At 52.3% G+C, this 24491-nt stretch overlaps 1 protein-coding gene and 1 long non-coding RNA gene across 3 annotated transcripts in view; both read left to right on the top strand.

Annotated features, from left to right (window-relative positions):
- Positions 1–245: 245 nt before the first annotated feature.
- On the top strand, positions 246–13301 carry GRM2 (glutamate metabotropic receptor 2). 2 transcript variants are annotated; one of them, XM_073811168.1, is made up of 6 exons: positions 604–785; positions 2712–3035; positions 5668–6505; positions 8029–9104; positions 11113–11293; positions 11539–13301. In XM_073811168.1, exons 2-6 carry the CDS (start codon positions 2778–2780, stop codon positions 11610–11612), a joined length of 2427 nt encoding a protein of 808 aa, XP_073667269.1. In that variant the 5' UTR covers positions 604–785; positions 2712–2777; the 3' UTR covers positions 11613–13301. The 2 variants fall into 2 exon arrangements, with proteins under 2 accessions (XP_033720944.1, XP_073667269.1); XM_033865053.2 differs by having other exon boundaries at positions 246–3035; positions 11539–13300.
- A 6360-nt stretch (positions 13302–19661) lies between these two features.
- Positions 19662–24491, top strand: part of LOC141279774 (uncharacterized) — a 43963-nt gene continuing 39133 nt past the window's right edge. Inside the window, exon 1 of the long non-coding RNA XR_012334630.1 lies at positions 19662–19849. This is a non-coding gene — a long non-coding RNA (uncharacterized lncRNA). The remainder of the gene's footprint in view (positions 19850–24491) is intronic.

The raw sequence follows: 24491 nt of genomic DNA on the forward strand, positions 1-24491 counted from the left end.
GTCAGGGCTGGATGTGTGTGGGGTGTAGTGGTTTTAAAGGTCATCTGCAGGAAGGAAGAGAATGTCCCATCCTCCTCTGATCCTCGCCCCCCCCCCACTCCATCTCTTCCTTCTAGTGACTCAGGCCCCAGCTCGCACTTGGGGCTGAAGACACATTCCCCCACCCCAGGCCTGGCGTGTGGATGGAACTGCAGTTCATGGATACGGAGAATCAGTGTGAGGACAGGGATGCAGCAGGCTAAGCGCTCCACCTATCTCCTACGTGCCTCTTTACCTATCTCCCAGTGGACCCCACTACCCTAGGGCCAGCCCTCCCGCTCTCGCAGATGGGAACCCATAGCACTGTGCGCACCTCCCGGGGCTCAGTGACCTTCCCAGCCCAGTGCCTCATGCCCGCTGCTCTCTGGGACGCAGTCTGACTTGGGGTGGAGGGGGCCAAGAGGCAACTGCTCCAGCACAGGGTGGGAGAGCCCGAGGATTCAGCACCACGCGGCGGACAGCGCCGGGCCGGTGCGCCTGAAGAGGGGAGCGTTGGAGGAGTCTGGGGGGAGGCGGAGGCCCGGTTGGCCGCGGGAGATCTGGAATGGAGGAGGGGCTGAGGGCGGCCGGGGCCGGGGGCGGGGCGGGCCGCGATTGAAAGCTGCAGGTTGAGCGGGCGGGCGGAGAGCGCAGAGCTGCCGAGCCAGCGAGCGAGCGAGCGAGCGAGCGAGCGCTCTAGCGGGAGCTGGAACTCCGCGCCCCCGGCTCCTCTCCGTTTTTCTCCGCGCCAGAGCCGGGCGCGCAAGGTAGGGTAAGCCTGGTGGTGCCGCGGCCGCCACCGACCTTATCGATCCTGACCCCACGTCCTGGGGTCCCACGGGCCCTCGAGTTCTGGGGCTCCTGGGGCTGAGACTGGCCAGGGCGTCCAGACAACGCTTGCCAGGAGCTCCGGGAAGCGGGAAGACAGCCCTAGACGTCCCGCCTTTCTTCCCCAAAGAACGCACGCTCTGCATCTCGATCCCTCGTTCTTCCTGCCCCTCCGTCCTTTGGTCAGTCTTTCTGTCTGTGCCTCTGTCTTTGTCTCAGCCTCCCAGGCTCCATCGCTCCCTCCCTGAATTTTGTGGCCCAGGCCCCCAGGCTGCCCCCTTCTAGGGTTCTCTCTCCCTTCAGGGTTCTGTCCCTTGTTGGAGCTTTGGTCCCAGCCACCCCTGTGGGAGGATCGTGGTCTTGACCAGTTTGGACCTCAGCCCCCATCTGGGTCCGTGTCCCCATCTGTGTTGGGCTTCATGCTTACCTCTCTCTCCTGTTTGCCTGCTTGAGCTGCTGCTTTCTGGCTATGCACAGGATCACAGTTCTCCTGGCCTAGCCCCAGTGGCAGACTAACCCTGGGGAGCTGAGGGGGCAAAGTGAAGAGCCCCAGTCTCTGTGGCCAGGATATGGGGTCCTTCAACTAGTTCTGCCCTTCTTCAGGCTCAGTTTCCCTCTGCTAGCCTTCCCAAGCCTGTGTGATTGTGACAACCTGTGTGGGATGGGTGTCTGGGAGGGCAGCTGGGGCACAAATACAGGGTGCAGAGTGGAAGAGGGAGGCAGGGTCTCTGAGGGCCGGGGCCAGGATGGACAGGGCCCTGAGACCAAGGATGGGGAGTCGAGATGGTGACTTTCTCTGCTTGGTTCTGAGCTGAAGAGAAAACGAAAGCAAAAAGTCTCAAACGGCAGTCTATATAGTGCTAGCATGTCCAAAATCTCACCTTGAGCCCTGTTTTGAGATTTTGACCAGGTGGACTGCCCCCCCACCCCTGACACACACATACACTCACATCTACTTTCCCTGTTGACTTTAGGACCTGTGGTCACTTCGGTGTCCCTCTCTAGGGCCAGCCTCTCTACCTTGCTATCTAACTTCCAAAGCCTAGAGTCTCTATTACTTCCCCAGTCAGGGGGTGTTGGGGATGGCTTTTTAAGAACGAGAGGCTGGGAACCTTGGGTGCTCACCTGGACTTCAGTTTCCTTAGAGATTGGAGACTACCCTTTGTTCTCAGCCAGCGATGGCTCCTCTCTGGAAATCCAAGGCTCAGGATAGGGACTGGACTCCCAAGTTTGTAACTGTGACCTTCTGCTGCAAAGCTGTTGACTTTGGGGTCCCGGGAGGTTTTGACAGGGTGTTGGACATTCTTCTGGGTCTTCTGTTTTCTGTTTGGGCCTTTACTCTCTGTAATCCTCCATCTCTGCTAAATTTGGGATGGGCACAGAGCCCATCTCCAGCCGCAGATCTGGGCAGGGCTGAGAGACAGGCCAAAGGGGTGTCCCAGGAGTTTCTCATCCTAGTTAGGAGCACCACCTCTCCCTGGCTCCTCAGTCCCTGGGAAAGGAGTTTGGGGGAGGCAGAGTCAGAAGGGGTAGCCACTCTCAGGTTCCACTGTTCCCTACCTGTTTGTCTGTCTGTCTGTCTGTCTCTCTCTCTCTCTCTCTGCAGGAGCTGGGTCCCTCCTCATCCTTTTCCTGTCTGTCCTTTCCTGGTCTATTTATACCTCTCTTTGCCTTTGCTGCTTCTGCCCTCACCCCCTGGAGGCCCAGGTCTGCTGGACCCATCCATCCCCTTTGGGGCCATGGGATCACTGCTTGGGTTCCTGGCTCTGCTGCTGCTGTGGGGCGCTGTGGCTGAGGGCCCAGCCAAGAAGGTGCTGACCCTGGAGGGGGACCTGATTCTGGGTGGGCTGTTTCCGGTACACCAGAAGGGCGGCCCAGCAGAGGAGTGTGGTCCTGTCAATGAACATCGCGGCATCCAGCGCCTGGAGGCCATGCTTTTTGCGCTGGATCGTATCAACCATGACCCAAGCCTGCTGCCGGGCGTGCGCCTGGGTGCACACATACTCGACAGTTGCTCCAAGGACACACATGCCCTGGAGCAGGCACTTGACTTCGTGCGTGCATCACTCAGCCATGGTGCCGATGGCTCACGCCATGTTTGCCCCGATGGTTCTTATGCCACCCATGGTGATGCTCCCACTGCCATCACTGGTGTCATTGGCGGCTCCTACAGCGATGTCTCTATCCAGGTACATGGGGGCTGTTTAAGTGGGGGCTGGGGAGGGAGGCCAGAGGTGGGGACCTGGAATTCCTGCTGAGCAGGGGCTCTGGGCTACCATGCATTAGAAGAGGGACTAGCAGCTTCCTTCGAGTAGCTTTTTACAGAAGACTAAGAAAGTGCCCCTGTGGCAAAATGGGAGTACAATTTTAGAGACTGTGCAAGGAAAGCATCCCACTTCCAACACATACGCACACACACATCTGATGTTATACAGCCCTAAGAAACTTAATAGGCGTTTTGAATCCTGGCTCTCCCACTTACTGTGTGACTCTGGACATTATTTCTCTCTTCTGTGCCTCAGTTTCATCCTTATAAAATGGGACTCATAATACTCACCACTCTTAGGGGTATGGTGGAAATTTAATGAGGGGGCCTGGCAGATCGTAACGGCGTAATCAACATTAGCTGCTATTGTTATTAAGCCATTTCATAGATGAGGAAACTGAGGCTTGGAGCGAGGCAAGGCACAAGTCCAGGTGCTCACAAAGTGGAGACATGAACCTAGGGCTCTCAGCCAAGGACCTCCGGGACTGTCAGCTCATCTGTCTTTGGATTGGAAAGGGGTGGAAAATAGAAGCCAAGAGCAAACCAGAGAAGAGAAACAGGGGTTGGGGACCCAGAAGGAAGAGAAGCAGGATGTGTGTGGAGGTGAGGAGGAGGGTACCCAAGGGTCTTCAGTGGGTGTAGGATTTGAAGGGGTGGAAAGGGGAGGGAACCAGGTCCTCCCTCCTCCTGTTCTCCCATAAGGGGTCAGCAGAGGGCTCAGCTAATGTCCCTTGCCACATCTGGCTGCTTTAGCCCAGGTGGGATCCTCCCTGTCCCTGACTGGGTTCCTCCTCTTGCGTGGACCCTTACCTTCCTGGTGCCTGACATAGGCTGCTGGAAGGTGAGGCCAGAGCTGGGATTGGGGTTGGGAGTGTTGCAAGGAGGGCCTTGTCTGGGGCCTCAGCTTCCTTTAGGAGGCCAGCAGAGGGCATTGCCATCAGAAGCAGGGCCAGGACCTCTGACCTGGAAGGCTTGTTTAGGAGAAAGGAAGCAGGAGTCTAAACCATGAAGGCAGCTTCTGGCCTGGGGTTGGGGAGGCCTGCTCATACCCCTATTGCAGGGAATGAATTACCAGTCCTGCTAGTTCCAGCTACTGGAAGTGTCCAGCAGTAGCTTGGACAGGTGTGGCTGTAGCAGCACCTACATCTGCAGCCCTGGGGGTGCAGGGGCAGGGATGGGTAGGCAGCCTCCCACCTGCTGATGTCTGCAGGGGCCTCTGGGGTGCTTTCCCAGCACCCGCTCTTCACAATTCTCTTCAGGGCCCCATGTATTCATCTCCAGGAGCCCAGTTACCTCTCTCCAACCCCAAGTTGCCTGCCTCCTGCAACAGGGCCCACACCTCAACATCAGTCTGCTTTTTCCTTGTCTGGGTCAAAGCAAAGCTCAGTCCTTTATCCATAGGCTGCACCTGCCTGTTAATGATTCCTCCATATTCTGGCCCCTTCTCTCTTGCCAAAACCCCTATCATCTTCCAGGCATTGTGGCTTCACATACATCATTTTTATCTGCTCATCAACCTTGTAAGGCAGGAATGAGAAACTGAGGCTCAGGGAGGTTTGCTAACTTGCCCAGGGGCACAGAGTTAGAAAGTACAGGGAAGGCATTGACACTGTCAGAGTAAAAACCTGTGTCCCAGTTGCAAATACAGGACCTAACTCCCGCTTGTGGAACCTGGACCATGCCCTGCTCTCACCTACCCACCATCCCACCTGGTCCTTGGCTAGACCCCACTCTTAGGGGCAGGTCCCAGGAATCTGGGGGTGGGAGATCGGCTGCCAGGCAGGCAGTGGTAGGCAGGAAGCCTTGTTTATTTCAGGTTCAGGCATCCAGTGGAGACCAACTCTTGGGCTCTCAGGGCTATGGAGCCCTCAAATCTGGGTCTTCCTGGGGGAGTCTTTTCCTCCTTTCTCCATCATCCCATCAGAATTGATTCCGGGGTAGAGAGCTTAAGAGCCCTGAGCATCCCACTTGCCATCTAGGGCCTACTTTTCCCTGTGCAGCCAGTGGCCAACCTCTCTCCACCCAGGACTTGGGCCTTCCCTTAGCTCTCTTTCTTTGTTACTGCCATGAGTCTGAAGGGAGACAGCAGAGGGGTTCAGGTGTGGCTCAGGACCCTGGTGCCTTGGCCCTGGGTCTTTCTCAGCCCTTGGGAAGGGATAGAAAACTCCCTGCCACCAGGGGGAAGACACATCAAGACAAGATATAGGTCTTGGGCTTCCCTGGTGGCGCAGTGGTTGAGAGTCCGCCTGCCGATGCAGGGGACACAGGTTCGTGCCCCGGTCCGGGAAGATCCCACATGCCGCGGAGCGGCTGGGCCCGTGAGCCATGGCTGCTGAGCCTGTGCATCGGGAGCCTGTGCTCCGCAACGGAAGAGGCCACAACAGTGAGAGGCCCGCGTGCCACACAAAAAAAGAAAGATATAGGTCTTTTGGGAGAGGGAGACCTCAGGGACAACCACATGGGCACTTGATCCCAAGGTCCAATAGCTGTGGGGGCACATCCGTCTCCAGCACTTGACTTGGTCTCTATCTTCGCCCTCTCTACCCCTCCCCCAGGTGGCCAACCTCCTGCGGCTATTTCAGATCCCTCAGATCAGCTATGCATCCACTAGTGCCAAGCTGAGTGACAAGTCCCGCTATGACTACTTTGCCCGCACGGTGCCCCCTGACTTCTTCCAAGCCAAAGCCATGGCTGAGATTCTCCGCTTCTTCAACTGGACCTACGTGTCCACTGTGGCATCCGAGGGCGACTACGGCGAGACAGGCATCGAAGCCTTTGAGCTAGAGGCCCGTGCCCGCAACATCTGTGTGGCCACCTCGGAGAAGGTGGGCCGTGCTATGAGCCGCACAGCCTTCGAGGGCGTGGTGCGAGCCCTGCTGCAGAAACCCAGTGCCCGCGTGGCTGTCCTATTCACCCGTTCCGAGGACGCCCGCGAGCTCCTCGCTGCCACCCAGCGTCTCAATGCCAGCTTCACCTGGGTGGCCAGCGATGGCTGGGGGGCCCTGGAGAGCGTGGTGGCAGGTAGCGAGGGCGCTGCTGAAGGTGCCATCACCATAGAGCTGGCTTCCTACCCCATCAGCGACTTTGCCTCCTACTTCCGGAGCCTGGACCCGTGGAATAACAGCCGGAACCCCTGGTTCCGTGAGTTCTGGGAGCAGAGGTTTCACTGCAGCTTCCGGCAGAGAGACTGTGCAGCCCACTCCCTGCAGGCTGTGCCCTTTGAGCAAGAGTCCAAGATCATGTTTGTGGTCAATGCGGTGTATGCCATGGCCCACGCGCTGCACAACATGCATCGCACCCTCTGCCCCAACACCACCCGCCTCTGTGATGCAATGCGGCCTGTCAATGGGCGCCGCCTCTACAAAGACTTCGTGCTCAACGTCAAGTTCGATGGTAATGCTGCTGGCCAGTGTCCACCAGGCAGCTGGCCCTCCGAGGGTGAAAGGGAACAGGCCCTCAGGTTCTAGTACACGGCTAAGAAAACATAGCCCATAGCAAGTAAGGGCATTACCCAAGGGGCTGGTGTCAGAGCCAGAACAAGGACAGCTAGGCAGAGAGGACTCCAACAGGAGCCAGGACTAAGGTTCCACTTTCTGAGTTCCTTCCAGAGAGTAGATGTCTGGCCTGGTCCTTCACTGTGAGGATCTCTGGTTCCTGCTTGGGCCTTGCCATTTTATCTCCTGTCTCTTTATCATGCAGGGAGTAGGGATCAGGATCAGGAGACCTCAAGCCCATTGTCAGGCAGCAAAATATCAGTGAGAGTCAGAAGGAAGGTGCATCAGGATGAACCACTATTTTCCAGGAAAATTTCTATTCCTAATCTTGGTTTTCCACTCAAGGTGGCCACAGTCTCTTCAAACCAAAAGTTATTTTAATAGAAGTTCCAGCTTCAAGAAAAATAAATGCCTCAGAATCATCGTTGTGCTTCAGGAAGAATCACTGTGGGAACAGTGAGAGAGGGTGCCAGGGCTGACAAAGCTTGGAGTACTGGACCAGGATCAAGAGGAATAGTAATTCCAATAAGACTGACATTCAGAGTTATGGGAGAATCAGAGTGGGGGTTAGTGTTGCATTTGGGTCTGATTGGGTTGACATTAGAACAAGGCTGAATTTAGCCCGCTGGGCTAAGTGGAATTTATGGTAGGGCTCAAGTTGGATTTTGAGGACTTTTTTGGGTAGAAAGAGTAGGGGCTGCGGGGGACCTGCATTCAACACCAGGCTGCACCATTCACCACGGGGCCTTAAGTACATGATCTGCTAACTTGAACACCATTTCTTACTGGGACATGGGATAACAGGGGTACCTGCCTTCTGAGCCTGGCTGAGAGATGTGAGGTTCACAGGGGAGTGCGGATGGGGAGTAGAGTGATTTGTGAGATGCCTGCCAAGCATATTCTGGTGAACACTGGTGGTTCCAGGTGACCACTGAGGTTGGGATTCAGCTTGCACTGGGATCAGTGTTAGGACTGTCCGGGGCTGGAGGTGGGGATGTCATTGATGGGATTAAAAGTAGGACCAGGACTAGACCTAAGGTCGAGTTTAGCCTTAGGGGGTCTCCATGGTAGGTTTGGGGAAAGGGCTGTGGTGTGTGTTGGGATAAAGTTGGGGTCTGGGGTCTGGGTTGGAAGGTCTAAGGCTGGGTTTTGGGAGTCATGGTTGGGGATTGGTGTGGGCATTAGGTTTGTGGAGGTGCCTGGATTTTAAGGTTGGGGTTCTATTTGGGGCTTAGGGTTGGGGTTTGTTGTAGCCTCTCATTTAGAAAAATGGCTGGGGTTAGGCTGGCTTTAGTGCTGGGTTGAGGATCAGAAGGATGAGGGCTGACCTAAGCTTTGGGGTTTGAGTTCTATGTTAGGGTTGAGGTCACATCAGGATGACCCACCAATCCAACCCTCTCTTCCTTCCCTCCTCGACCCCAGCCCCCTTCCGCCCAGCTGACACCCACAGTGAGGTCCGCTTCGACCGCTTTGGGGACGGTATTGGTCGCTACAATATCTTCACCTATCTGCGGGCAGGCAGTGGGCACTATCGCTACCAGAAGGTGGGCTACTGGGCAGAAGGCCTGACCCTGGACACCAGCCTCATCCCGTGGGCCTCCCTCTCAGCCGGGCCCCTGCCCGCCTCTCGCTGCAGTGAGCCCTGCCTCCAGAATGAGGTGAAAAGTATGCAGCCGGGGGAGGTCTGCTGCTGGCTCTGCATCCCCTGCCAGCCCTACGAGTACCGGCTGGATGAGTTCACCTGTGCTGACTGTGGCCTGGGCTACTGGCCCAATGCCAGCCTGACTGGCTGCTTTGAGCTGCCCCAGGAGTACATCCGCTGGGGCGATGCCTGGGCCGTGGGACCTGTCACCATCGCCTGCCTAGGCGCCCTGGCCACCCTCTTTGTACTGGGCGTCTTCGTGCGGCACAATGCCACCCCAGTGGTCAAGGCCTCTGGCCGGGAGCTTTGCTACATTCTGCTAGGTGGTGTCTTCCTCTGCTACTGCATGACCTTCGTCTTCATTGCCAAGCCATCCACAGTGGTGTGCACCTTACGGCGCCTCGGGTTGGGCACTGCCTTCTCCGTCTGCTACTCGGCCCTGCTCACCAAGACCAACCGCATTGCGCGCATCTTCGGTGGGGCCCGGGAGGGAGCCCAGCGGCCACGCTTCATCAGCCCTGCCTCGCAGGTGGCCATCTGTCTGGCCCTTATCTCGGGCCAGCTGCTCATCGTGGCTGCCTGGCTGGTGGTGGAGGCACCAGGCACGGGCAAGGAGACAGCCCCTGAGCGGCGGGAGGTAGTGACATTGCGCTGCAACCACCGCGATGCAAGCATGCTGGGCTCGCTGGCCTACAATGTGCTCCTCATTGCGCTCTGCACACTCTATGCCTTCAAGACCCGCAAGTGCCCTGAAAACTTCAATGAGGCCAAGTTCATCGGCTTCACCATGTACACCACCTGCATCATCTGGCTGGCCTTCCTGCCCATCTTCTATGTCACCTCCAGTGACTACCGGGTGAGCTACCTGCTCCAGGGTGGGCTGAGGCCTGGGGGTGGGTGGGGGGCAGGGTGGAGTGGGACACAGGACCTTCTATTTCCTGATATCTCATTTAATCTTCTGATAACTCTGAGGCTCCAACAGGTTAAATCCTCACCCAGGAGCACACAGCTTGTGGTGGCCCAGTTAGGAGTGGACCCCAGGGGAAGGTGGGAAGGTTGAGTGGGGCCTGGGGAAATGGCCATGGAGGTGGAGGAATTAGAGCTGAGAAGAGATTTCAGGACTCAGATGTTATCTCCTAACCTGGGTGGAGGTGGAAGTGCCGAAATGTGTCCAAATCAGCAGAGGCTCTACCCTGCTCCACTGAGGGGTTGGCTGCAGAAGGGGAGCCCTGGTCTCTGCTTTTGTGGAGCTCCCAGACTAGCAGGGTGATTGACCAAAGAGCTGCTGACTGGTTTAGGTTGACAAAAGGCCCCAGTGAGAATACAGAAGAGGGAGGTGTGTATGTGGTGGTGGTGGTGGTGTGTGTATGAGTGTGTAGGAAGTCAGAGAGGGCTTTTTGGAAGAGGGGTCCTTGAACTGGACTCTGCAGCACAGGCAGGTGGGAATAGGTAGGGTGGAGGAGGTGGGGAGGGCAGCCAATACGGAAGCTGATTGGAGCAGAGGGTCTGCATTGCCCTCCCCCTCGCCTGGAGTTGAGGTGGTGGGGGGTGTACATGGTGGAAAGGTAGGCAGAGGTGAGAGTGAAGCAGGAATGGGAATGACAGAGCTATTAAACCAGCAGCCCCAGAGGGTACAATGCTTTGATGCCCCTTGGACCTGTGCAGTGTGGCGTGGTGCCCCCAGAGCTGTGCAACTCTGGGATTGAGAGATGAAACCAGGGAGGTCAGGAAAGGTGAAGCAAAGAGGGGGAGGAGATCTGGGGTGTAGGGTTCAGGAAGGTCAAAGCAGGTGAAAACTGTACCCCAGTTGGTGGCTTCCTAGCAAAATTCCAACTGGCACTGAGTGCTCAATGCGTCTCCTCAGCTTCAAGGGGCAATGGCTGCTTCAGATGGAGTGGTCAGGGCAGACCTCCCCAAGGAGGTGACAGGTGAGCTGAGCTCTGAACAATAAGAGGATAATCTTGGGTAATCCTCACAATTCTGGAGTAAATTCTGTGGCTCTCCCCGTTTTCCAGATGAAGAAATGGAGACTCAGGGAGGTTCAATTCCTTGCCTAAGGTCACTCAGCTTGGGAGTATAGAGCAGGGTCTGAGCTGACAATTTTAACAATTAAAGGAGCAGGAAAATTGAGGCAAGAACCCCTGCAAAAGCCCTTTTCCTCAGGACAGAGGTATGGTGGGCAGTGCCGGTGGCCAGGGACGGCTGGGTGTGGGCTGCTCTTGCACCTGCTGGGCCACCTGCCTGGGCAGTGGAGGCCCGAGCTGGGGAGGGAATCTGCTCTGACTCAGCCTGCATTTGCATATGATTTGCATTTGCATGCCAATCATAGGTGGCTAAGGACTTACCTGGCATGTACACACACAGTACCCACACACACATGCGTGCACACACGTATCCCTACACTCACACACGTGCACATACCAGCACACCTGGCAAACATCCACATCTTCCCACACATCCATATACATGCACCCTATACTTACACACACAACTGCACACTCTCACCACCCCCTACACACACACACCCCGTACAGATATTCATGTCCTTACATGCATGCACTCCATACCTGCACCCCTACACACACCCGCACACACACACATGCCTGCACACCCACTCCCACATGCACTCTGCATGTTCACCCCCACAGCTAGAACTCTGGTCATCCTGGAAGACGGTGCACTGGGGCTGATGCTGGGACTGTGCCCAACCTTCCTAAAAATTCTTTGGAGCTTGGCAGACAGACCAAGATCCAGTGTTGGATGCTTACAGTCTCCCCTGCTCCTTACCCCACCTCCTGGGCAGGGTTCCTGGGGCCAGGCCCAGGCCTGTGGGACAGACTCATCCTTGACCTCTCCCATCACAGGTGCAGACCACCACCATGTGTGTGTCCGTCAGCCTCAGCGGCTCTGTGGTGCTTGGTTGTCTCTTCGCGCCCAAGCTGCACATCATCCTGTTCCAGCCACAGAAGAATGTGGTTAGCCACCGCGCACCCACCAGCCGCTTCAGCAGTGCAGCTGCCAGAGCCAGCTCCAGCCTCGGCCAAGGTCAGCGTCCATCTATTTCTAAGACCCCTCTACACCTGTGCCCCCTCTCCCCACCTTAGTTCCTCATCATGGGGGCAACTCCCTGGGTTGCTGAGATTCCTTGGCTGGGGGTGAAGTGCCCCCTAGATGAGGCTGGACAGGAGAGGGTGTGTGGGGGATGATGGTGAGCTGCTCTCCGCCGCCCTGCTTCCCTACTGTATAAGGGACCTTGGGACTGGCCCCAACCTCCAGCTTCCTTTCCCTAGGGTCTGGCTCCCAGTTTGTCCCCACTGTTTGCAACGGCCACGAGGTGGTGGACTCAACAACATCATCGCTTTGAGGATCCCCACACTCCTGCCCCGACACGGCTGCTCCCCAGAAGCCGGCGCAGACCCGTGTCCAGGGCCAGGAGGAAGATGGCTGGAGCACTGCAATAATGCCAACCCCGTGCCCGCCCCCAGTGCCACTTACCAACCTATTCACTCAAACCCTTCAGAGTCAGAAGTCAGAGTCCTTGGTCTGGGAGCCTCTATAACGACCACCAACTGCCCTTGCAGCTGTGTTCCCTCCTTGCCAGGCCCAGGACTTGGAAGGGAGCAAGCCAGGGTCCACTCTGCACTGGAACAGGAAGGATGAGGACTGAAGGCCCCAATCCCCAATCAGCAAAGGTGCTTCCAGCCCTGCCCCTCCCTCCTTCTAGGGCCTTTTAAATTTTTTATATAAGTTATTCTGGGATGGGGAGGGGGGTCAAAATGGGGGCCATCGCTCCTCCTGCACAGTAGTTTGTCCTGTAGTTTATTTTGTATTATCTGTAAATAAAGTGTCTTTATTAAAAAAAAAAATCACTCTTTGCCTCTGATCCAGGGAGGCCCCTCACCCCCACCACAGCCTCTCAACCTTCATTTTGCCAGTATTTGTTCACTCTGCTCTGTGCCTATGCTAGGAGGATCTGGTGGCCACAAGACAGACCCAGTCCCGCCTGGTGGAGACACAGAAAATGAATAAGCCATCCTTCCTTGAAAGGAGCTGCTACAGACAGGCCAAGGCACTACTGGGGTGAGGATGGGAGATTTAAATGGACACAAGCTCACCTGGCAGTCTGGGGGAGGACGTGGACGATGTGGGTGATGGAGCAGGCGGGGAAGCTGACTGTGACCCTTGGGAACTGTGGGCTTTTCCATTGTCTGGCATGCCTGGCACTTGGAGGAGCCTTTGGTCAGCTCAGAGCCAGGCTGAGCGTTTGGGGTGGAGGGAGCCAAGAGGAGGCACAGGCTGGAGCATCGCCTGTTCATGTGGTGCGAACAAAGCCAGGAAGAGGGCGTGAGGAGGGAGGAGGTGAGGTAGGGAGGGCAGTTGGAGAGACCATCTGCTGTCGGACCCGGTGAGAGGTGGGAGAAGGGGGCCTTTTTCCCATCCCTGGAGGCGCTCGCCCCGCGGTGGGATTGTGGAGCCCAGCGCCCTCAAGCAGCCCCCGCGTTTGCAGTCTGGGACTCACCAGCAGAGGGCGCCGAGGCACAGGCTCGGACTCGACTCAGCCAAGCAACCGCTGCCCTCCTGTGGCCTAGGGGGCAGAGGGCACGCAGCTACCACAGGAGCAGAGGAAACTGACGTTTTGGGGGAGGCCTCAGACTGTGGTATCTTAGAGGGACGAGGTCCTGCACTGGGAGACGGGCAGACCAGGGACATTTGTTTTTTGTTTTTTAAATTCATTTTTACTTTGGCAGCGCCGGGTCTTAGTTATGGCACACAGGCTCTTCCTTGTGGCATGTGGGATCTTTTAGTTGCGGCATGCACGTGGGATCTAGTTCCCACCGGGCCCCCTGAATTGGAAGCACCGAGTCTTACCCATTGGACCACCAGGGAAGTCCCGACATTTGTGATTTTTAAGTGAATTCATTTGCATCTATAGGCTGGTAAGGCTGTGGAAATTTGGGTTAACAATTTAAGAAATGAAAACAGAAAACTGAAAAAAGAAAATTGCAAGAGTGGCTTTTCCTCTCCAGCCAATATTTGGGGTGTAGGGATGCCAAATAAAATACAGAATGCCCAGTCAAGTTTGAATGTCATATGAACAATGGAAACCTTTTTGGTATAAGTATATCTCATGTGATATTTGGGACATACTTACACTAAACATTTTTATTGTTTATCTGACGTTCCAATTTACCTGGGCATCCTGTATTTTCACTTGCTCATTTTGGCAACTCTACTGGGGTGTCTCTGCCCCAGATCCCTGCCCTGAATGACCCAGGCCTAGGTGCAGCCCCTAGTGACCAGACATCAGGGCGCTGCGCCCCATGGGAATTGTGGTGCTGTTCCCTGCTTCCAGTGTGGCCTTTTCTGGGTCTTCATGCTAAACTGGATCCAAGGAACATTTGCCCACCCTCCCAGGCCCTAGGCAGGCCAAGACAGGGCTTTGCAACTGAGCAACTCTGCAACTCCTCTTGCAACTGAAAAGCAATCCTCCTTCGCATGGCTCAAGTATATTTTCCTTAAAATGTAATAATAATAAGTTTTAAAAGGTAGTAATTAACATGGTTCACAGCTAAAAAGGTACAAAGTGTATTCAGTGAAGATTCTCCTATCCCTGCCACCCATCCAAGGAGAGGGCCCAGAGGCCTGGGAGCTGGAGGCAGGTGAAGACTTCCTAAAGGTCAGTCCTCAAGTCTATGGACCACATCCCTTTCCTTCCTCCCTTGCCATCCCCACTCCCCGACAGTGTTGAAGGTGGAGAAGCTCTTGTCCTTCACTCCTTAGCTCTCAGTCCTTATCACACATTACTAAGACCAAGCGCCCAGTTCTCCCCCCAATCTTAAGTGTTCTGGGTTTATGTCCCTGCTCTCTTCTCCAATGCCACATTCATGTCCACAAAGCCCTGAAAGGGGTGGGGGCTCAGAGGCCCCTGCCCTTTCCGGATGTTACTGGAGAGTAGGTTCTTGTCTCGTGGCAGAAAGAATTCGGAGACGAGACAGGGAGGTCAAGAAAGCAAAGCCAGGATTTACTTAAGCAACAGAATGCTCAGAGAGCGGGCAGGCTCAAGTGACTAGCTGGGCTGAGCTTCTTTGGCAAGCCAGTTATGTGGGGTATAGAAATGAAGGAATGGAATATTCATTGGGGAGGATTCCCTGATTTTCATCCCAGCTCCACGTTCCCAAAGGGAGGAGGGATTTTTGTCCTTTAGTCTTGATCATTAGTGTCATGGTGTCGGTGCATGATGGGAACTTCTTATCTGCAAGGCTAATTTTATTGTAATGAGAGCATAATGAGCAAAATGTTACCTTCAGATTCCAGAGAGTCGCGCCTTTTCCCACCTTTCTTTGTCTGGCTCCAGGACACTTATCACCCCAAATGTGTGGTTTCCTGTCAGTCCTGAAGTTCCTGCTTTTCTTTGTCTGCCCAAGGACCCCCACTGTTTACAAGATGTGGTTTCCTGCCATTTGGCCTGTGTCCGCCTTTCTCTGTTCACATCTAGCTATCTACCTGCTCTAACATTCCCCCTTCAAGGAATCTGGACCCTTAAAGTCTCTCAAGGGGCAAAGGGTCGATGGTCCATCGTCTGTAACTGCTTCAAGCTGAGCATGGGTGTTGTCCCTACCTATGGGTCCAGGTCTCCTTGCTGTCTGTCGGAGATAGGGGTTTGGGGGTTGTTTACGGTGGTGGAGATGGAGAGTGGGGAGTAGAAGGAGGCAGCATGCTTATCCAGTGGATGTTGATAGTCCTCATCTTCAAGTGGGATGGTTTGAAATCCCTGACGTATCATCATTTGAAGCTGGAGTTTTCTGAAGCTGTGGGATTTTTTTCCCTTGGCACCTCAGGTTTCGCTATAGCAGCTAACAGGGAGAAACTGGAGTATATCTGAGTGTATTCATTATATTAAACATTAGTCCGGAATATTGTCCAATCCCTCTGCTGGCCTTCTCTCGTGTATTGTTAACTCTATTATTATGCTTTTATTGTGAGTTTTAGTTTTATTTATTCCAGTCACTAGGTTCTTCCACCAGATAGTGACGCTCCCCACATATTAGATATTGGCAGTCTGGTTGGTGTCTGTCACCTAACTGTGATTACTAAAAATTAGAGTGTGATTGTAGTATGTTTCATTAAGCCATCGTAATTCTTGTCTCCAGATGCTAATACCAGTAAAACAGAGGCTAACTTTGTCTAAAAGCTGAAATACCCTTCCCTCTGATTTGGAGGAGGGTGTCTGTTCCAGAGACCTTGGCCTCCAGTTGGTTTCTGCCCCAGTCCTTCCTTCTTTACTGCACTGGGGTGGTAAATAACCAAAATATTTTGCTGTTTGCCCCATCAAGTCCCTCAAGGAGGTAGGGAGTCCTAAAAGATGTAGGTCCTCTGGGGAGGTACAGCTGTGGGGGCAGATCCAACCATCAGAAGAGTTAGTAACTTTAGCAATGGCATTCATGGTGTCAGATAGTGGATGTTTGTAAGCTGGAGCTGTGACTATGGGAATAAGAAGGGACTTCCCTGGTGGCGCAGTGGATAAGACTCTGCGCTCCCAATGCAGGGGGCCTGGGTTTGATCCTGATCAGGGAACTAGATCTCACATGCATGCCGCAACTAAGAGTTCACATGCCACAACTAAGGAGCCCACCTGCCACAACTACGACCCGGTGCAACCAAATAAATAAATAAATATTTTTAAAAAAAAGTGACGCTGGGTCTGTCAGACCTCATGGTTGGAAGTTGCTAGAAAGATGTTAGGGGATGTTTAAAAAAAAAACATCCATGTTAAACATGTTTAAAAAAAAAAAAGGAGGACCATTAGGATGGGTGAGGTTAAAGGAGCCGTGACCTCATGAGAAGCAAAAGAGCAGAGATACAGGGAGTTTACTGGAAAGGGAGGGTATTGACACCTGGAAGGAAGCCATTAGCCTCCTTTAAGGTGATTTTTAAAGGAGTGACAAACTTTGTTTTCCCTGGGATTCCCTGATCCGAGACCTGTGGATCTATACGTTTTTCTGTTTGTTTTTAATTTGGGGGGAATATTTGGAGCTGGATTGTCCATAATGCATAATCCAGCCAAAAGTAGGCCTTGCTTTTGGTTTTCAGGGAGAGTAAGAGTTGCCGCCAAGGCTGAGAGAAAATCCCTTCCCAGTAAATGGACTGGGGCATTTAGGCATGAAAAGAAACTTCTGAGTTATAAGGGTCTTTCCCTGGGTGCAAGTGAGAGGGGTGATGAAATGTTTTAGCTTAGGCCTTCCTTCTACCCCAACAATAGAGCAGGTTTCAAGGGCAAGGGGCCCAGTGTGAGAAGTCAGGACAGAGCACATGGCTCCCGTGTTCACTAGAAACTGGACAAGCTTACCTGCCACATCAATGGTCACCCGCGGTTCCTCCCATGTGATGACTGTCTTCTAGGAAGCCTTGGGAGGTCCCAGGTCCCGTCAATCAACCACTGCCATGACTGGCATGGGGGAATTTCCTCACTCCCTTCAGAGCTGGGGGCATTTCCTCCTCCAGTGGCCCATCTTCTTACAGATTGGGCATGGTGTCTTGGGTAGAGGTTGGGACCAGTTTCCTGGACATTCCTTGCTCCAGTGTTTGGAGCTCCCACAGGTAAAACAGGCTCCCTTTCCTGGCAGAGGTCTTCTGAGAGTACTTTTGGGGTGATCAGGAGGTGGATTAGATCTTGTCATGACAACTGCCAAAAGCCTGGCTTGCCATTTCTTTTTTTTTTTAAAGATGGATTTTTTTTAATTGTTACTTTTATTTATTTATGGCTGCGTTGGGTCTTTGTTGCTGCACGTGGGCTTTCTCTAGTTGCAGCGAGTGGGGGCTACTCTTCGTTGTGGTGCGCGGGCTTCTCATTGCAATGGCTTCTCTTTGTTGCGGAGCACGGGTTCTAGGCGTGCAGGCTTCAGTAGTTGTGGCACGTGGGCTCAGTAGTTGTGGCTCACAGGCTCTAGAGCGCAGGCTCAGTAGTTGTGGCACACGGGCTTAGTTGCTCCGCAGCATGTGGGATCTTCCCGGACCAGGACTCGAACCCGCGTCCCCTGCATTGGCAGGTGGATTCTTAACCACTGTACCACCAGGGAATTCCCTGGCTTGCCATTTCTTAAGTCATGCTGTTCCTTCCTTTCTTCCTCTATTAAAGACACTGAAAGCCCTGTATCAACAAGAAGGTTGAGAGGGGTTTGGGGCCCCATGGCAAGCTTTGAAGCTTCCGACGGATGTTGGGCTGATTGTCCAGTGAAGTGGGTTGCAAATACAGTGTGTCCCTCAAAAGTGTTTGGGTCTACATTCGTATACTTTCTGAGGGCAACTGCCAATTGGGCCTGAAATAGGGCTGGATTTCCATCTTGGCCTTGGGTGATCTCTTTAACCTTATAGTTAACAGGTTTAATTATGCATCCCTTCAATGAGGCAAAGGCTCATGTGGCCCCCTCTAGTGATAACAAGCTGGCCTGGCTGATAGTCCCAATTGGGATCCATTAGAGGCACTGCTGTCATGCCCACAGGGTATTGATGAGGTTGGGCAACGTGTAATCCATCAGCATATGTTTGATGCTGTGCCCAAATACAGGTCTTTTCCTCAGTGGTGCAGCAGTGGAAAAGAACAATATTTAGGTCCTTCCAGGTAAAGTCAGAGGAGAGAGTCAGTCCCTGGAATTCTTGGGTGAACCGGCTAGAGTCCTCCCAGAATCCACCCAAGGGAGTGCGGTGCTGGTTGAGGTCAAGGGGGGTGGACTCTGGTAATTCCCTGAGGCCCACCTACTACTTCCTGAAGGGGGCAAAGAAGCTCTGGCTGTGCTTTTGGTACAGAAGGGTAAAGGGGCTTTTAGGGCGGGGGAGGGGCTGACGATGGTGAGTGTTGGGGCTAGGGTCTTCTGCCTGGGGGCTTGGGTTCCTCCAGGAATGCCAATAGAGAGGGCTTTTGTGTAGCCTGAAGGGGTCCCAGCCAGCAAGGTTCCCTAACATAGGAGTTGCATAGCTCTGGGTTTTCTCTTAGGGTCATAAAAGCCTGCACATAAGGAACTTCTGTCCATCTTCCTTGCCTTCTGCAAAAGTGTCTAACTGTAGGACGGTATTATAGTTGAGGATTCCATTCTCTGACCAGGCCTGATGGTCCTCAAGTTTATATTGGTGTCAGGCTGTTTTACAAAATAAAACGAGATTTCTTCGTTTTAAAGAATATAGAGGGACTTCCCTGGTGGCCCAGTGGTTGAGAGTCCGCCTTCCAATGTGGGGGATGTGGGTTTGATCCCTGGTTGGGGAACTGGGGTCCTGCGTGTGGCGGGGCAACTAGGCCTGAGTGCCGCAACTGCTGAGCCCGTGTGCTCCAACTAGAGAGGCCACGAGCTCTGGAGCCAGAGCGCTGCAGCTGGAGAGAAGCCCACGCGCTGGGAGAGATTATGCATGCCGCAGCAAGGATTCCGTCTGCTGCACCTAAGACCGGAGGCAGCCTAATTAATTAATTAAAAAAAGAAAGTAATGTTAATTTTAAAAATAACGTTTGCATTTAAGCAATTGATGTTGTCTGATACCGATATCATCTTCAATATTTGTAATAATAATAAAAAAAAATCTAGAGAAAACTTGTTCCAGTGACTCAGAATGATCCCAAGGGGGTAGGCCTTGGGGATGGAGGAGATGTTTCCCATTGTTCCTTCAGGGAGAGAGTACTCCTGTAACAGGAGCACTAGCGTTAGGAGCTCCTGTGGGGGCTCCCTAAGACAGGATTGGTCCCAGAGGTCCCCGTTCACCTAGTCCCCTCGACCCTAGCCAAAATAGGGGTTATCTCCTCCCCCATATGGCGGTCCTGCTGGCCCCAGCGTCCTGGGGCCGTGTCCTAACCTGGCGTCCCTGGTACCCCGGATGAGCAACCTTCCTGAAGGCTTCTCTATAGCTTCTATGGCCAATGATTAATTCCTGCGTTCCAGGGTTTGCTCCCCTGGAACGGACATCCTCATAGTTTTAGGACGTATTTGGTCAGGGAACCATCCTTTTTCGAAAAGCGTGATAAGTTTCTGAAAACAGGCATTGGCTGTTAAGGGAGGTGGTTTGTGAGAAAGCTTCTCTTTTCCCTTCCTTATTGTGGGCGGCGCCCCCATCGCCAGGCTGCCCTCCCCTCCCCGCCGTGGGCTCGCGGCGGCGGGCGGCGGGCGGCGGGCGGGTGAGGGAGGGGATGTGGCGGCGCCAGGCGGAGGCACCCTGTCTGCACTTAAGCAGACGGAGAGTCCCGGAGCCTCCCAATCCCGCAACCCTGGTGAGCCAAGGACACCAGCACACGCGGGTTACCTCTGGCGCACGTACGCCGGGGGCGTGGCCCCAAGGGCAACGCAGCCCCGCCCGAGCTCCCTTGCCTTTAGGGCGAGGCGGAGGCGGAGGCGGAGGCGGAGGCGGAGGCGGAGGCGGGGCCGGACCCCCGCCAAGGGGCAGCCCACTGAGGAGGTGCGCAGTTAATGATGGCGGCCTGGGCGCGGTCCCAGCACCGTGGGCCCTGACCGAGGGGCGCGGGACGGCACCCCCCTCCCAACACGCAGACCGCTTGTGGCACGAGGGAACTCGCGAAGGGACCGCGGCAAGACCACAGCACGAAGTCTCTTACAGTCTATTTAAGTAAGGCTACATTTTATATTTCCACACGGTTGTAGCTGATGACTGTTAATTAAGTGGTGGATAAGGCAAACCCCTGAGGGCAAAGCTCCTGTAGTTGCGGTCTGTAGCCTCTGAAAAGGGCTGGAAACTTTTCCTGACGTGCCCTGCGCAATGAGAAGTTCCAAGCGGGAGCGGCGAGGTTGGAAAATGTTTGGCAGAGGTTTTTTTCCCCCATTTCCAGCGCAGTAAGGCGCGAAAGTAAGAGTGAGGTAGGTACGAAGAGAGGAGACAAGGATAGTGAGGCATAGATGCACCAGTAAATCTATAAGGGAAGCCGGGGGTGGAGGTGGGGGCGGTGTTATGCTTTTAACTGTGCGCCTAAAACGTTGCGTGGAAGTTACCTTGAGGTGGGCGGGCAGACCTATCGTCTCTCTAGTCCGGTCCACGACCCAGTCGTCCTCTGGAGGAAGACTTCTTGTGGTAAACTGCAGGTAGCCCTCAGCCTGTCTGGGTGGTCCTGGAGCTCCCTCTCAACAGGGGGTCCCTCGGCTTGGGCGAAAGTGGTTCCGGCCACTCTGCTCACTGATCCTCCTCGCGCGGCGTAGGGGATAGTGAGCCCTCTGCAGAGGCAGACCCTTGAGAGAATATCGCAACCCACGAAGTTGGAATGTACTGAGCAAAGGTATTGGGGGCAAAAAATGGAGCTGAGGGGATGACACGGAGACGGGAAGATTCAAGCTCGTCCACAGGGCGGAATCGTGTGGAGAGCCTTGCCCCAGAGTTCTATTCAGCCAGAGCGCTCTCTCTCCGTTCCTCCCGCCCCACTGTGGCTGCTCTCACCTCCTCTCCTGGTGTGGGGGGTCCTGAGAGGTTGAGGGGTAGCTGAGGGTCTGAAAAAATGTGCCCACCCCAGCCTCGTGCAGAAAAAGGGAAGTAGCCTACCATTGCCACCCCTGTGGGCCCGCGGGGCATCAGCACGAAAGATGAAGTTTTCGCAGTCTGGGGAAGAGGGCTAGAACTGGGGAAAGCAAGGGAAGGAGAGAGGTGGGGGGTTAAAAGGAAGTGAAAAGGGAGGGAGGAGGGAAATGGAGGAGACTTGGGGTGGGGGAGGGGGGAAGAGCAAGAGGAAGAGAGTAAAACAGGGAAGTTTTATACCTGAGGACTCTTGCCAAGATATCAGGGTTTGTATGTTTGTTTTTAAGAAAAATCGCTTTATTCTTTCTGTGAAAACAGTACATGCTCCCCATGAACAGTTTAAGCAGAAAAGTACAAAAAGAAACTAAATTACCTCTTGGACTTCCCTGGTGGCACAGTGGTTAAGAATCTGCCTGCCAATGCAGGGGACACTGGTTCTATCCCTGGTCCTGGAAGATCCCACATGCCCCAGAGCAACGAAGCCCGTGCCATGCGCCTCAACTACTGAGACCGCGTGCCACAACTACTGAAGCTCCCATGCCTAGAGCCTGTGCTCTACAACAAGAGAAGTCACCGCAGTGAGAAGCCCACGCACCACAACAAAGAGTAGGGCTTGCTCACCACAACTAGAGACAGCCTGCGCGCAGCAATGAAGAGACAATGCAGCCAAAAACAAATAAATAAATAACCTCAAGTTTTATCATTCAAATATAACCATCATTGACATTTCTGGTATAGCATCCTAGACATATTTCTTTGCGGTTTTACAGGAAGAATGGGAGATAGAAATACTTTCATAAAAATGGGATCATGCCATATGTTTATTTTTTTAGTTAAGATTTAATTTTACTTGATTCTGGGCTTCCCTGGTGGCGCAGTGGTTGAGAGTCTGCCTGCCGATGCAGGGGACAGGGGTTTGTGCCCCAGTCCGGGAAGATCCCACGTGCTGCGGAGCGGCTGGGCCTGTGAGCCATGGCCACTGAGCCTGCACGTCCGGAGCCTGTGCTCTGCAACGGGAGAGGCCACAACAGTGAGAGGCCTGCGTACCGCAAAAACAAAACAAAAGATTTAATTTTACTTGATTCTAATTGAAGAAAGTGAATATGAAGTGAAACTGAAGAAACTTAGAACTTCTCATACATTTCTTCACCACTAAAAATATTTTTTCCCCCTGAAAGATCCCTGTACGTTTAAGAAAAGAGACAGTGACATTTAGAGGTAAACATTCCTTTAGTCTCAGGGAATGGGAGGAGAGAGAGTTTGACCTGTGGTCAACCTTCTTACAACATGAACAGGAGGAGGGTGAGCTGATGCTAGCTCTTCCTGAAGCACACTGCACCTGGTCTGGGGGTTGCTGACTAACCCGTCATTAATGCACTGCCAATGCACGGATGTGTGCGAGGCAGACACCCACAGGTGCTAGGGGCTAGCGAGGTATTTCAGGGGAGGGAGCCCAGGCGCTGCAGCTTCTCTGTGGTGATGTGGTCTGCACTCATGTTGGTTCCCATTCCTCAGGGATGGTGGCTTGACAGACTGTGTCTGGGTCTCACAGGCCCTGGGACACTGGGCTCCCTGTTCTGGATCCTTTCTCCAAGCAAAATAACTTTGGTGCTGGGACAGCCTCTTGTGTCTCGTAAGTTTGATTCACAAAATGTGAAACTCACCCTGGTCGTCTTGCAGCATTATGCTTTTTTTTTATTAACCATATTTTCATTGCAGACCATATTGATTGATTAATTCCTTGTTGAGAAATTGAGAACATTTTCTCATTAATTAATTAGTATTTTTACACTGTATTAAAATGGCAATTAGAGCATTGATTAATAGTTTTACACTGTCCAATTTCATCAATTTAATCATGTTTAAATTCTGTTCTGTAACATTAATTTACTTAGTTATTTAATATTCATTCTATATCTAATGCATGCACAAGACACCACCAGTCCTTTCATGTCAGCTTTTTCATTCCTGAGTTTAAAGTTTTGATTTACTTTTTTTTTTTAGATGAAAGTTTTTTTTTAAAACATTTGTTTTATTATTTATTTATTTATTTTGGCTGCATCGGGTCTTAGTTGCAGCATGAAGGCTCTTTATTTATTTATTTTTGGCTGCGTTGGGTCTTCGTTGCTGTATGCGGGCTTTCTCTAGTTGTGGTGAGCGGGAGCTACTCTTTGTTGTGGTGCGTGGGCTTCTCATTGTGGTGGCTTCTCTTGTTGTGGAACACGGGCTCTAGGAGCGCGGGCTTCAGTAGTTGTGGCACATGGACTCAGTAGCTGTGGCTCACAGGCTCAGTAGTTGTGGTGCACGGGCTTCGTTGCTCTGTAGCATGTGGGATCTTCCCAGACCAGGGCTGGAATCTGTGTCCCCTGCATTGGCAGGCGGATTCTTAACCACTGCGCCACCATGGAAGTCCCTTGATTTACTTGTTAATTGTTGGAATTTTATTAACTAGTTTTTATTTTCCATGAAAGGCTCATGGTCCCCATATTCTGAGTTCTTTTATATATTTGACAATGCCATTTCCCCCTCTTTCCATGTTTGTTATTACAAAGATTAAGTTTTTTTCTTCCAGTTTTATTGAGATGTAATTGATATACAGCCCTGTGTTAAGTTTAAGATGTACAGCATAATGATTTGACTTACCTGCATCATGAAATGGTTATCACAATAAGTTTAGTGAACATGCATCATCTCATATAGATACAAAATTAAAGAAATAGAAAAAAAAGTTTTCTTCTGATGGGAACTCTTAGGATTTACTCTTTTAACAATTTTCATATATAACATACAGCAGTATTAATTGTATTTATCATGCTGAACCTTACATCCCTAGTACTTATTTACCTTATAACTGGAAGTTTGTACCTTTTGACTTACTTCATCCAGTTTCCTCTCCCCCTTACCTCCCACCTCTGGTTACCACAAATCTGATCTCTTTTCTCTGAATTCGTTTGTTTTTGAAGTATAATAGACATACAACGCTATGTTAGTTCCTGGTATACAACATAGTGATTTGGTATTTCTATACATCTCAAAATGATCATCATGAGAAGTCTAGTTAGTCACCATACAAAGATATTACATAGTTATTGACCATATTCCCCACACTGTACATTTCATACAGGTGACTTATTTGCAACTGGAAGTTTGTAGCTTTTAATCTCCCTCACCTATTTCTTTCCTTCCCCAGCCCCTTCCCTCTGGCAACTACCTGTTTGTTCTCTGTATCTATAACTCTGTTTCTGTTTTGTTATGTTTGTTCATTTGTTTTTTAGATTTCACACATAAGTGAAATCATACAGCGTTTGTCTTTCTCTGTCTAACTTATTTCGCTTAGCATAACACCTGCTAGGTCTGTCCATGTTGTTGCAAATGGCAAGATTTCATTCTTTTTTATTCTTTTTTACATACAGGCCATCTGTATGTCTTTTTTGAAAAGATGTTTATTCAAATCCTCTGCCCATTTTTTAATTGGGTTTGGATTTTTTTGTTGTTGAATTGTATGAGTTCTTTGTATATTTTGGATATTAACCCCTTATCAGATATATCATTTGCAGTTATTTTCTGCCATTCAGTAAGTGGCCTTTTTGCTTTGTTAATAATTTCCTTTGTTGTGCAAAAGCTTTTTAGTTTGATGAGTCCCATTTGTTTATTTTTGCTTTTGTTTCCCTTGCCTGAGGGGACACATCCAAAAAAATTATTATTAAGACCAATGTCAAAGAGCTTACAGCCTATGTTTTCTTCTAGA

Source organism: Tursiops truncatus, chromosome 10 (genome assembly GCF_011762595.2).
Source record: "Tursiops truncatus isolate mTurTru1 chromosome 10, mTurTru1.mat.Y, whole genome shotgun sequence".
In the NCBI taxonomy this organism is placed as follows: Eukaryota; Metazoa; Chordata; class Mammalia; order Artiodactyla; family Delphinidae; genus Tursiops; species Tursiops truncatus.